At 30.6% G+C, this 14442-nt stretch overlaps 1 protein-coding gene across 2 annotated transcripts in view; it reads left to right on the forward strand.

The window, feature by feature from the left end:
• Window positions 1–13994, forward strand: part of LOC111637454 (sodium/potassium-transporting ATPase subunit beta-like) — an 85516-nt gene extending 71522 nt beyond the window's left edge. Inside the window, exons 1-2 of one of the 2 annotated variants that reach the window (XM_023382944.1) lie at window positions 2728–2886; window positions 11833–13994. In XM_023382944.1, the coding sequence (XP_023238712.1) occupies window positions 11871–12869 (999 nt within the window). In that variant the 5' untranslated portion in view covers window positions 2728–2886; window positions 11833–11870 and the 3' untranslated portion in view covers window positions 12870–13994. Of the gene's footprint in view, window positions 1–2727; window positions 2887–11832 lie in introns of those variants that run through there. The other variant, XM_023382943.1, reaches the window with a different exon arrangement.
• The last annotated feature ends 448 nt before the right edge of the window (window positions 13995–14442 follow it).

Raw genomic sequence — 14442 nt, forward strand, 5'->3', positions numbered from 1 at the left:
AATTTTGAGGGTAGGATGGGTTTTATAAAATATTGTAAATGCTAATAACGAGTAAATCGTCATTAAGTCCGACCCTACTCCAGATATGACACAACACTGTATCTTTTCACCCCATCGACCTTTAACTACCAAAATTTAATAGCATTAATCTCCCTAATAAAGAGATATCCCTGCAAACTTTTAGAAATTTTAGACAAAAAGCACAGGAGTTATTAAGCTTCAAAGAAGGTAACAAAATCGTGCCTCCCCACACACATCCATACATATAGAAATTACCCCGAACTTTGTTTGCAATTCTGGAAGTTTTAAGGTGTTCTAAGTCCAATAGTGTAAAAATCTTCGGGGGGTCATTTTTTTGACCGATCGCCACACTTTTCCTCATATATAACAGCCGGGAAAGTAAAAATCGGACATTTTACCTCGTAGAGATTTAATATGTTCTAATCAAAAGTGAACGACACTCAGAAACACCTAGAATGACATTATCAATATACAGGACAACCAAAAAATCAGTTAACTGTGTTAATTATAAAATTTAAAAATATACTTTGCTCTAAATTTATATTCACCTGTAATACACAAAACGGTTAACTTTTTTGGGGGTCACTGAATGTTTTCTTGATGTCAGAAATTTTTCCTTTTCATTTTTTTCTTTTTGTAAAAGGTCTTGTCTTGTTTTTAAATGATTTCAGCAGTTATATCGATTTGTTTAGATATCATTTCGAAATGTACTCAATAGCATCTTTCTAGTTGACAAGAAATATCAAAAGTTTCAAAAATTAGTGGATAAAAAATTATATGTTATTTCTTTGTAAACAGTTCGCTTAAAGTATTGAATGACAGTAGGAAAGTTTTGTAAACTTTCTAAACGTCCATCACGTGTCATATTAAACTTAAAATAAATAAATGATGATAATTTAAAATTTCAAGTAGAAATAATCGCGCAAATCAAACGTCTGAACAACGACCACTGACGGAAACATAATCTCCAAATAAAGGCCATTCGTTATTTCTTATGCAGTTTTGTTGGCTGCTATTTACAGGTGAGCCGTTATTGCAGATTCGACTGTACATAAAAATTTTCTTCCAGTCTTATTATCTTAGAAAATTACTATATCAAAACGGATAATTATTTAAAAGTATTTTTATATATCATTTCTAAAACAATTTTTATTGAATTTTATGGTTAATGCATGCTCTTGTAACGAAATTATTGTATTAAAAATATTTATGGCCAAAATTGTTAATGTTAATTTTTACACCAGAACAGAGTGAACATTGACAGCATGTATTCGATAACTGGAATTTTACTTAATTGTAGAGTTTAGATTTTACGAGGCCTTAACGTACCATTAAATGTCCACACGTACTGTACAGGTTGATCCACTTTGCCCTCAACTTCAATCTCAACGTTTGACACCACGCTTTGATGAATTTCGCACTCAATAGATAACTCGAGTTTTTACAAAATCTTTGAATTGATTTGGTACACTTTATCCTCTTTTCATAGCCACAAAAAGAAGTTCGCAGAATATGCAGACTAGTCAAAAGCTCTTCAATACGTTGTAATATAAATGGCTTCAAATGCTGTTCTGAATGGTATTTGGGTAAGGTTATTATAAATGAAGAACGAAATATACAAAAGCATTAAGCTTGGTCATTCCATATTTGTCAAGTCAATCTGATTCCAACGTAGAAAATCTAATTGATTGGGTTTGATGGTATACGACAACTCAACACATTGGCGATCTGCCAAGGGAGATACTATCCAAAAGAACTTTCCGTGAGAAATTGGCCTCTATTTAGGTGTTAGACACGCGAATAAAATCCGGAAAACTCGTATGTGGTCAATCCGTTGATGAGGCGCGAACCCGCGACCTGTGTTTGGTGGTTTTATTCACTCGGCCACTGGTAGGTGCCCCAACATAGAAAATTTAGATATGAAATAAATATATTCAGAAATGCATAATGCATAATTTACCAGATATGGTCTATTGTAATATATTTCTCGGCTCGGAATTCTAATTTTGGTATGTGGCATATAATGATAAATTGGAGCATGGTAGATATACACGCAGCTAGATACAGCTTGTTAATTTATGATTTAATATAATTTGTTTTTCAAAATTAATTTAATTCTATTTTAAAAAAAAACTAATAAAAATATTTCTACCTNTTTACATGTTTGTGAGGTGCGAACCCACAGCTAGTATCAGTATTCAATGATTTTATCCATTCTTCTACTGGTGGGCGAATTTAAGTAGTACCCAAGTTGAGAAACATATTATTTTGAAGATAAGGTTCAATTTTCATATTTTATTTTAGTTATATTTATTTTGTTCCAACTAATAAGTCTGAACAGTTGCGGTTATTAATTTACTTCAATATACTGCAGTTTGCTTATTGTAATTGTGAGAAATAATATTTTCAAATCTTGTATACTTTGTTTTATTATACTGTACTTACTTTCCTCAGTAATTTGGGCACTACGGTCATAGTATCCAAATGATGCTGCTGATCCTCTATAATCCTTTAACTGAACATCAGCAGCGTCATTTGCCACGGACTTCACATTTACGAGAACTCAAAGATTTGTTACAAGTTATACCATTCACTTTCTTAAAAAAAAAACTTTTATAATTTAAAAAATTTATTGTATATTTTAAACTCTAATTTTTTTAATATATTGGGGTGTAATAAAAGTAAATGGCCTACCTTTTACCTTTAGGTTTCTCTCGATCTCTGGGATTGGATAAAATTGGATTAATGGGATAAGGCAACGTAATACATGGGCAATCTGCATTTGGGGAGAACTTTCTATGGAAAACGGTCTCTAACTGCTAGACACGAATAAAACCAGACCCACAGGACCAACCTAATAGTGAGGTACGAACCCACCACCAGTGTCCGGTGCTTTTAACTATTCGGATACTGGTGGACTTCGGTCTCTAGGAAACCCTATATTATATATTTCATAATTTATTTCATTGAAGTCTACAGTTTACAATCATTTAAATAATATTTAAAATGATAATTATTCATTCAAAAAATAAATATTTTAATATTAAAACATATTTTTAAAGCTTTATCTATAAGAATATATATTTTAATTCTTTCGAGAGTAAATTATTACTTACTTTTTTCTGTTTTAAAGCAATAAATCGATTTTTTTTCGTTTTCTGCTTCATTTTATTTTTCTTATCATCTCGACAAGGAACTGTTTCCTGGAAGAGGAAATCTAAGGTTACGTTGAATGGACCATAGTTATCCCCTTAAAACATTAATCTTAAAAGAAAGTTGTTTTCTACTCGGAAAAATAATGCTTAGTTTTTCTTGAGTGTTTTGGTTTACTGAAAATAGTTTTATAAATAATTGATCTTTAAATAGAAACAATTCTTCATTTTTAAACGTTTTTTTTTAACATAAAAAAATAATATAACGTTATAAAATAAAGAGATATATAAAAATATGAAGATTTCAAGCAGTCTTTAGCAAGTTTTCAATCTGCAAGCTTTAATTAACATAATTTAAACGACAATAGGATTTTTTACATGTAAACATACATTTTAGTTATAAAATTATGTCATATTACTTATTAAATTTTGAAATTTATGTTTATTTTCTTTAAAAAAGAATATATATATATATTTGATGTAAAGGTGAACTCTGACTTTATGGATCAAGTTTCTTTTTCACTTGCAATAATTCCATTCATTCAGTCTCACATGCACTTGGAAAATCAATTTTTATTTATTTTTCTCACATATAAATTTATTTTTAGAAAGAGAATAAAATATTTAGTTGTTTAAATATATTTTTACATGTTTTGTTTTTTAATTTATGCATTAAATATAATTTTCTTCACAAAAAGTAATTCTTGGTGGTGTTTTGTAACATTGGCACTGATTGAATCGCTGGAATAATTTTGATGTTTGCTTGTGATATAAATTTATAAGATCCTTACATTAAATTTAATTATTTAATTACGTTTGTGTATAAAAATAGGATCAATACATTACTTAAGAAAAATAATTTCATTAATTCGATTTTAATGAACTTTATCAGAATTAATGCTTGGAAAGGCACATCATTTCGTTTTTACATCTTTGAATTATTAAATACAAAAAAAAAACAGTGTTTAAAAATTTCGTTGAAAATCGCATATTATTAAATTAAGTTTTATTTTCGTATTGTGTTAATGGAAGCGCAGCTTTAATTCAAAATGTCGACTATCGAAAGTGACGAGATGTGTGTGATGTATACATTATGGAAAGGTTAAACTATACGAATCTATATTGATTTTTGTTGTAAACTTTTTTCCTGTATAACATGGTTTAAAAGGTTAGCTCATTGGTTTTCATGCTTTTGAGTGGTGCTTTTTGGATTCACTTTCTTCAAAGATGCTTTTCCTATCTACTTTCCGGCTAATATTTCATTTTTATATTACAAGAAATTGCACTTTTGCGAGAAAAAAACTTTTTTTTTACTCTCTCTCTCTCTCTCTCTCTCTCTATATATATATATATATATATATGTGTGTGTGTGTGTGTGTGGTGTGTATATATATATATATACACACACATATACACAGATATAGATAGATAGGACCGTTAAGAGCTTCTATGGGAAGCAGGATAGATCGGCCCAATTTTACTATTTTTTATTGTTGTTTTTGAACAAATGAAAAATTAAGAATGCTTTTTATTAATAAAGGAACGCAAAAATTTTATGTTTTCGTTAGTAAACGTATCATTAATTTTATAGGGATAGAAGCCATCGCAGGCCCTTACGTTTACTTCCAGGTCCAGAAAATATTCCATCTCCCCTCTCTTCAATAACAGACCATCGCACAGGCGCAAGAAGTGCGCTCTTGAAGCCTTCTAAAACAGAGACATTCTGCAAACCTCAGGCACAGATACTATCCTCATCTATACATTTATTTTTAAGGAAACGATTGATTGATCAATATTTTTTAAATTATGTAATAAATCGATTTGATAGCATTACTCAGTATTTAGAACAAGGGTCCTCAAAACTATGTTGCGCTTGGGGTCTTCCCAAGGGGCTGATCCGCCACTGTCTCTCTCGACGGCATATGTATTATATCTATGTCTATTGTTTATAATCATTCCAAATAATATATTTTTATGTTCAATTTAGTAGTTTGGATTTATTAAAAGGTCAGAGTTCATAATACAGTTTTATTTATAAAGAATACAGTTTAAATTAACGATAACATTTCAAATATTGTGAAAAACAAAACTTGATAAAAGAAAAAACAAAATGTCTTTCTCTTAAAAATATAAAAATTGGAAAAAATCTATTTTTCAATTTGAAAATAAATTTAAAAACATATAAATTCAATTTTTTAAAAAAATGATAAGAAAACGTGAATTTTCTTCATCTTATCTTTAATACTTTATACTTTTATAATTAAAAAATGTCTCTTCTAATCCATTTGTAATTTAAGTAAACAACATTTATACTAGCTTTTAATGAATTAATATAAAAGTATAATTTTTTAATTACTTTTTAGTAAATGAGGTCAAGTAAATTAAGGTTAATAAAGCAAAGGTGAGGTTGAGTGAGGACGTATTAACAATTGATTCATTTATTCTATGTACTCTACAATTTGATTTTTAATAAATTTAGATATATAAAAAAAAAGTTTAAAAAAACGAAAAATTGTAATTATTATATATTTGAGATCAACGTAAAATATTCTCACGTAGGTTTTATGCAAATGAGTTTCGCATGACGTGTAATCACGCTTTAAAAAAGGAAAGTTTTGTTACAGTAATCATCAGGGAACGTTATCTTCCGGACATGGCAGTAGATAAGAGCAGAGTCAGCGATCGGTTAATCGCTTCCGGATAGCTTTTTACTCACAGGTGTCAACCTCGGCATCGATTACCCAGTTCTAGTTTTAGTTATATAAAAGGTATCGATAATCGATTCCATACTCTGGGCCACGAGGATTTTTAAAAACCCTTCAGGCCGCAATAGGAATGATGGATTACTCACGACTGGTCGTGACACGTAAACAACGTCCGGGGGACAAGTTGTCACGTCCTCTGATCGATTGCCACCTTCAGCAACCGACGAAAAACAAAGTGTAAAAGCCATTTGTGGCCTGTTTTCTTCTGACTACGTAATGACCCCCCTATCTTGGATTAGTTAGTCGCGATTTTTGTCGATAAGAAATCGGTTCCTGTTGATCTTTGCCGTCATCTATACGACTTCCCGAATACGTCAACAAGTACCTGTAGGCGGAGGAAATTTTTCTTCTCTCTCCTTTCCGTGAGAGAAGAATCCATAAATGCCACTGCCAATTTTCTTTGCTGCATTTCCAATGTAATCTTGTTGCATGAAAGACTTGATCCCCATAGCAGAAAATTGGAGCAAACAGAATATATTTTCACCACCTAACACTTCTAAGTGTTAAAATATGAGGCTTTATCGTTATTTTTCGAAATAATAAAGATTTATTTTCACAATAGACTTTTCCGTACAACTTATATACCTATCCGATTTATATTTTGGCAATCGAGTTTGAGTGACGTAAATTGGATACAGCTAGATATATAACTTTATTTCCAATAAAAGAATGCATTATCGAGTGTTTTTTATTGCAACGTAACAAAAAAAACCACTTCAATATATCATATAAGATTATGTGCCTCGTCCTTGATAAGGATACTTTAATCAAAGATATACGACACAAAGGTTAAAATATTGCAAAAAATACAAATTTCTGAAGAGTTTTCACACCTTGTTTTTTAATTCGTTAGCTGAAATATGTATCGAGAAGCGACCCACTCCAGATTAAAATAAAATTTAAAAATTACCATCCTCACGTATCAGGTTTTAAGTTTACTCAATTGCATTTTTTCCCGGGAGGAAAACTTTCCATCCACTTTTTTTTTCATTCCAAAACATTGCTCGGAAGAAATCGATAATATGTTTTAGTTCGCTTTTCTTCACCATCGCGACGACCTTATCCTTTGCATCGGGGTTTTAATGTAAGTTTCTGATAGATGGTTCTCTGATGACAATGCTCTTTCATCCAGATATATTTCCAGATTTCACTCCTTTTTTCTTTATTTATATTTTATATTTTTAAAAAACGGTGATAATAACAGTGTCAATGGAGGTTATTCATAATCTTGTAGAAGATTATATAAATAATTTATTGCATATCACATTGTAGAGGATGTTAAAGAATTTTAATGTCTTTCTTTTCAGTATTATATTTTAGAAAATAAAATAGGGAAAAATCGTTTAGATATTCATTCTATCAAAATAAATTTCGTGTATCGATTTTAGTGACGAATGGTCTTAGGTTTTGTGGGTCCTATTATATGGGTAACGGGGTTTAGGAGAAGTGGTTCTTGTCACATCACCATTTTCTCCTATGTCTGTGACTGATGTTTACTCGGCCGATTGAACTTGTATTCAACAGAAAAAGTCGTCGTTTACAATGCTCAAGATAACTCTCTACGTTTTATTCCTTATTCTTCTTGCTTTTTTTTATGTTTAATTGTAAAATAAGATTGATTTACATATTTCTTACAAAAATCAAATAAAAAAATCATAATAAAATAACATCTGATAAAATTTACCTTAATTATAATTAAAATAAATTAGTTTGGTTTAAAATATGAACTCTGTTCTAATTAAAAATAATTAAATTTCAAACAATTCTCGAGAGGAGTATCTGTGTTTGAAATTTATTTAGTTTTAATTAAAATTGAGCATTTGAATATGTTGAATCTGAAAATTATCCTGAAAATTTTTCATCTCAAATAATTTTCAAAATGAATCTTGAAACTCGTTTAAAATAAAGGTGATTGCCGTTCAACGGGCGTTAACAGGGCTTTCTTTTCCAGTTCAAACTGTGGCCCAATAAATTGGCCAGGCCTCTAATTGGGGAACGTCCATGAAAATTCAATATACTTAAATTTGATCAGAATTAGATGAAAAGGTGTAGAAAACTCAAAATACTTAAGAACACTTTAAACATTTAGAATACAATATAAAAAATGACCCAAAAGTCATGTTATAAATGAGACTCGATGTCTGTTCTCTAATTATGACTAAAAATATATTTCAATTGAACTAGTTTTAGTTGGTTTAGTTAAAAAAATACGTGCTCAATTGTAATTAAGATTAATAATAATTAATTATCATCAAATTTTTTGATATCGAAATTCCATTTATAATATTCTTTTTAATTATTTTAATTAAGCTGTAGAGAAATATTTTTGATTTCTTTATAGTTTCATCTTAATTAAATTCCTTTACCTACATTTCTATGCCTGAAGTGATCGGCATTTAAGAGCTAATTAAATATAATACGGTCGATGTTATGCTTCGATAATCGAAGAGATTAATTGTATTTACCATTCCACAAATTATATTTGTTAAGATAATTCGAACCTGAATTTAAAACAAAAAATAAAATAATATACTCTGAAAATCGATAAGCGCTCTTCCTGTTATCTATTCGTATGTCCTCGACCAATATGTTGTGTAAATTGTCCGCTAGGAAAAAAATTCCAGCAACGAGCTGCTTAACTTTCCCGGCAACATTTAAAACTTTGTGTGTGGCGCCATCTGTTATGATATTTTTTTTATTAAAAATCTTTCATATTTTTAATTATTATAAAGTGGCAAAAAGCTTAATTTTGAGGGTAGGATGGGTTTTATAAAATATTGTAAATGCTAATAACGAGTAAATCGTCATTAAGTCCGACCCTACTCCAGATATGACACAACACTGTATCTTTTCACCCCATCGACCTTTAACTACCAAAATTTAATAGCATTAATCTCCCTAATAAAGAGATATCCCTGCAAACTTTTAGAAATTTTAGACAAAAAGCACAGGAGTTATTAAGCTTCAAAGAAGGTAACAAAATCGTGCCTCCCCACACACATCCATACATATAGAAATTACCCCGAACTTTGTTTGCAATTCTGGAAGTTTTAAGGTGTTCTAAGTCCAATAGTGTAAAAATCTTCGGGGGGTCATTTTTTTGACCGATCGCCACACTTTTCCTCATATATAACAGCCGGGAAAGTAAAAATCGGACATTTTACCTCGTAGAGATTTAATATGTTCTAATCAAAAGTGAACGACACTCAGAAACACCTAGAATGACATTATCAATATACAGGACAACCAAAAAATCAGTTAACTGTGTTAATTATAAAATTTAAAAATATACTTTGCTCTAAATTTATATTCACCTGTAATACACAAAACGGTTAACTTTTTTGGGGGTCACTGAATGTTTTCTTGATGTCAGAAATTTTTCCTTTTCATTTTTTTCTTTTTGTAAAAGGTCTTGTCTTGTTTTTAAATGATTTCAGCAGTTATATCGATTTGTTTAGATATCATTTCGAAATGTACTCAATAGCATCTTTCTAGTTGACAAGAAATATCAAAAGTTTCAAAAATTAGTGGATAAAAAATTATATGTTATTTCTTTGTAAACAGTTCGCTTAAAGTATTGAATGACAGTAGGAAAGTTTTGTAAACTTTCTAAACGTCCATCACGTGTCATATTAAACTTAAAATAAATAAATGATGATAATTTAAAATTTCAAGTAGAAATAATCGCGCAAATCAAACGTCTGAACAACGACCACTGACGGAAACATAATCTCCAAATAAAGGCCATTCGTTATTTCTTATGCAGTTTTGTTGGCTGCTATTTACAGGTGAGCCGTTATTGCAGATTCGACTGTACATAAAAATTTTCTTCCAGTCTTATTATCTTAGAAAATTACTATATCAAAACGGATAATTATTTAAAAGTATTTTTATATATCATTTCTAAAACAATTTTTATTGAATTTTATGGTTAATGCATGCTCTTGTAACGAAATTATTGTATTAAAAATATTTATGGCCAAAATTGTTAATGTTAATTTTTACACCAGAACAGAGTGAACATTGACAGCATGTATTCGATAACTGGAATTTTACTTAATTGTAGAGTTTAGATTTTACGAGGCCTTAACGTACCATTAAATGTCCACACGTACTGTACAGGTTGATCCACTTTGCCCTCAACTTCAATCTCAACGTTTGACACCACGCTTTGATGAATTTCGCACTCAATAGATAACTCGAGTTTTTACAAAATCTTTGAATTGATTTGGTACACTTTATCCTCTTTTCATAGCCACAAAAAGAAGTTCGCAGAATATGCAGACTAGTCAAAAGCTCTTCAATACGTTGTAATATAAATGGCTTCAAATGCTGTTCTGAATGGTATTTGGGTAAGGTTATTATAAATGAAGAACGAAATATACAAAAGCATTAAGCTTGGTCATTCCATATTTGTCAAGTCAATCTGATTCCAACGTAGAAAATCTAATTGATTGGGTTTGATGGTATACGACAACTCAACACATTGGCGATCTGCCAAGGGAGATACTATCCAAAAGAACTTTCCGTGAGAAATTGGCCTCTATTTAGGTGTTAGACACGCGAATAAAATCCGGAAAACTCGTATGTGGTCAATCCGTTGATGAGGCGCGAACCCGCGACCTGTGTTTGGTGGTTTTATTCACTCGGCCACTGGTAGGTGCCCCAACATAGAAAATTTAGATATGAAATAAATATATTCAGAAATGCATAATGCATAATTTACCAGATATGGTCTATTGTAATATATTTCTCGGCTCGGAATTCTAATTTTGGTATGTGGCATATAATGATAAATTGGAGCATGGTAGATATACACGCAGCTAGATACAGCTTGTTAATTTATGATTTAATATAATTTGTTTTTCAAAATTAATTTAATTCTATTTTAAAAAAAAACTAATAAAAATATTTCTACCTACAAGAATGGAAAATAAAAAAAAATAATATATTAAGTAAATTAAAAATTCAAACTAAAATAAATTTGTTATGATAACACGAGATACGCGAGTTTGAAGCTATTTGTTTTCCACTCGAAATAATAATAAATGGTAAACATTTTTATAATTTAAAAAATTTTAGATAGTATTTTTCCTTTTATTTAAAAGAAAAATTTGTTTTACTTGTAAACTAATAACATTGTTTTGTCTTTTCAATATCTTATAATGAAAATTCTATGATTTGTCTATTATATAATTTAAAAATTAAATTTCATAAATTACAAAAATAAATTACGAATTTTTTTGAAAAATGTGACAAAGAAAGCGGTCATGTTTAAAGAAACTAAAATATTTATAATCTGAATTTGCAGGTATCAAAATAACATTATACAATTTTAAGTATCATTCTACATTTATAATGTCTTGAAAGAAAGTTCTAAATGATCAAAGATGGTTGAAAATTGTTTATTAATTAAAATAGTATTTGAACTATATTTTAGGCAAAACATCATTCAAATATAAAAGTATATTCACAGAAATGTCAGTTTTTCAATAAAGGAGTGGCATTTATGTAATTGATTCTCTTTCGAAACAACCCTTTACATCTTTACTGATTATTAAAATAACAGGACAGCCCAAAAATTATTTATTCGACTTGTATTTTAAGGTTGTTTTTAACACAGTTGAAACTGATTTGGATATGCTGCGCGTAGTTATTCGTGATTCAGTCGCTTCGGTTAACTGACTTTTGGCCATCTTTATGGGATTTTGGGCACTGATATTCCTAACCGACCTTGGGCCTCAAGTCAGCTAACAGAGAATATTTTTTCATAGGAATTTTATTATACTTTTTATCCATAATGTTAATTTGAGGATAAAAAGTATTATGTTTATTTTAATGAATTAAAACATCACTATTATTTTAATTAAATATGCATATTTTTTTCTTTCCAGTTTCATCGTTATCAGCTGGATTAAATTAAGACCAAAAAATGGAGATGAACCAACACCATAAATCGGATGATTACGTCGTTGAAGAAATGGAAAATAAAAAAGATTCGGAAGAGGAACCAACCGAAGATGCGCCTCTGAAAGGTGATTATGTAACCGGAAGTGGTGGTACGGATCTCAAAGAAAATGATACAAATTTGCCACCTGCAACAGTCACCGTCAAAGACTGTAGAGCCAAAGGTTTTCGCGGATGGTTAGCCAAGCCACGTGTTATGTGGTGCATTGCCGTCATCGTAGCCATCTTTCTGCTCTCTGTGGTGCTAGTAGCCACACTTCTGGCTGTAGAATACGAAGAGGATGTCTACGAAGACCCCGTGCCCAGATTCCTTTACATGTGGCCTCGTCCCAATCGCAGAAACAATATATTAGCATTCAGACACGGATCGCTCCCTTACGAAGGGAAACATTGGCCGAAACTGACGAGCCAACTCGATAGACTCTGGAACAATTACGAAAGTGTAGATCGAAGTAACGTCACCGAGTGTTACAACATACCAACATCCGAGGATACAGTTTGTTATTTTGATATCCGCACCATTGCCATCGAGTGCAACAAACTCACCCATTACGGTTACGAAGAAGGTAAGCCCTGCATCTTGTTTCAGTTCTCTAATGTCACCGATTGGAAACCCGAATCCTATAGCACTCGCGATCTTGAATCTTCTGAACTTGAACTTCCCAATGATTTGCGTTATCAATATAAACCATATGTTGTCTTTCTGGACTGTCAAGGTGATTCGATTGTCGACCAGGAAAACATGGGTCCAGTTCAATATTCGCCCGAAAGAGGTTTTCATACCAAGTATTTTCCCTACAAAGAACAACCAAATTACATGCCACCGTTGGTTGCAGTCAGGTTTCAAGATCCAGCAGTTGGAGTTGCAATCAGCGTAACGTGCAAATTGTGGGCGAAGAATATAAATCACACAGAAGAAGCCCTGCCTAAAGGAAGTATATCTTTCAGCCTGCTGGTGGACTGAATAGTGAGATATGTGCCAAAAATGGACTGAACCCCCATAAGAAATTTCATCTTTCATACGAATCCTAGGTTTTGTGATTCCCTTTTGATCAATTTATTTTGATCCTGTCGTACTTTCTTCTATAGCGACATCACCTCTTAGTACAAAGCCGATCGCATCTTTAGCCCATTAGAGCCTTCTCTTGAAAAGGGTGCCGCTTTCAAACTAATGGTGTTTATATTTTTGACGCATTTAAGCTCCTTTCCAAGCTCCAAAGTGTGGATGTCGCTTTCTCTTTCTGAAACCACGAAGAAAGAGATATATATATTTTGATTTTTTCTTTTTCTCTTATACTAGTCCTTGGGGATCGGTCGGTATGCAACGAATTATGGGACCCACATTCAGCATGTCACGTGTTATACAAATGTTTGACAAGTTAAGTATCATCAAATGGAGAAATTCAAATTATTCCGTGAAAAGGACAGGAAAATTGTTCATTTCTTTTGTCTTTCGACAAAGAAAATTACCGATTTGCGTGCTTAGTAGCATTATTTTATCTTCTCTTTAAATTTCAATAAGTTAAAGAAAATGACTCGAAAGAGGATTATTCTCAAAAAAATTAATTTTTTAGTTTCGTCTTTAAACAATTCTTCCAAAAATAAAAAAAATGCAATGGAATTAAAGATTTTATAACGAAAATAAATAAATAAAAGGCTCGAAACAAGCGTTCTAAAATATTTGTTAAAAACTTTAAGTGTTTATTTGCTAGTTTATTATTAAGCCAATACTCGAAATTACTATCATATTAATTTTTAAAATGTTTAACTTCTTTATTAATTCAGTTTTTAGAGTGTTGAAGATCTATTGAGGAATAGAGGATTTATCTAAAATATGCCTTCATGTGTAAAAGAAACCCTTAAATTATTAAAGATTTTCGCTCAGTATCAATGAAAAGAAGATTCTTATTAAAAAAATTTACAAAGATCTTTTATAGTTTACATCATCATTTTAAGATTCTCTTCACTCTTCATTTCGAATTTCTAAATATCAATATCTTAATTTTTCTGATATGAACCAAACTATCACATAACACTATAAAAAAGACAGCATCATGGCATCTATTTTTAACTTGAATTCTNTTTTATAGTTTACATCATCATTTTAAGAATCTCTTCACTCTTCATTTCAAATTTCTAAATATCAATATCTTAATTTTTCTGATATGAACCAAACTATCACATAACACTATAAAAAAGACAGCATCATGGCATCTATTTTTAACTTGAATTCTTATATATAAAAAAAAAATATATAAAAATTCCGCCATCGCACTACACAGTCTTTTACCATTCATCATTCTGAAATCATATAAATTTTTACTATCAACAAAGACGTTGTGTCATATGTCGTCTATCTTATTATTCTGATATCCCTTACATTCTTTACTATCAATAACATTTTGCTTTTACTTTCTGAAAGATTTTTGTAACACTCAAAAGTCCTCCAAACTATTATTCTGAGGTCCTATACACCTGCATCTCATGGATCTTCAAGACTCTAATCGTTATACAAGAATTAATGCTTATGCTATTTT

Source organism: Centruroides sculpturatus, unplaced genomic scaffold (genome assembly GCF_000671375.1).
Source record: "Centruroides sculpturatus isolate CEXI.00-Female unplaced genomic scaffold, Cexi_2.0 scaffold1033, whole genome shotgun sequence".
Taxonomy (NCBI): domain Eukaryota; kingdom Metazoa; phylum Arthropoda; class Arachnida; order Scorpiones; family Buthidae; genus Centruroides; species Centruroides sculpturatus.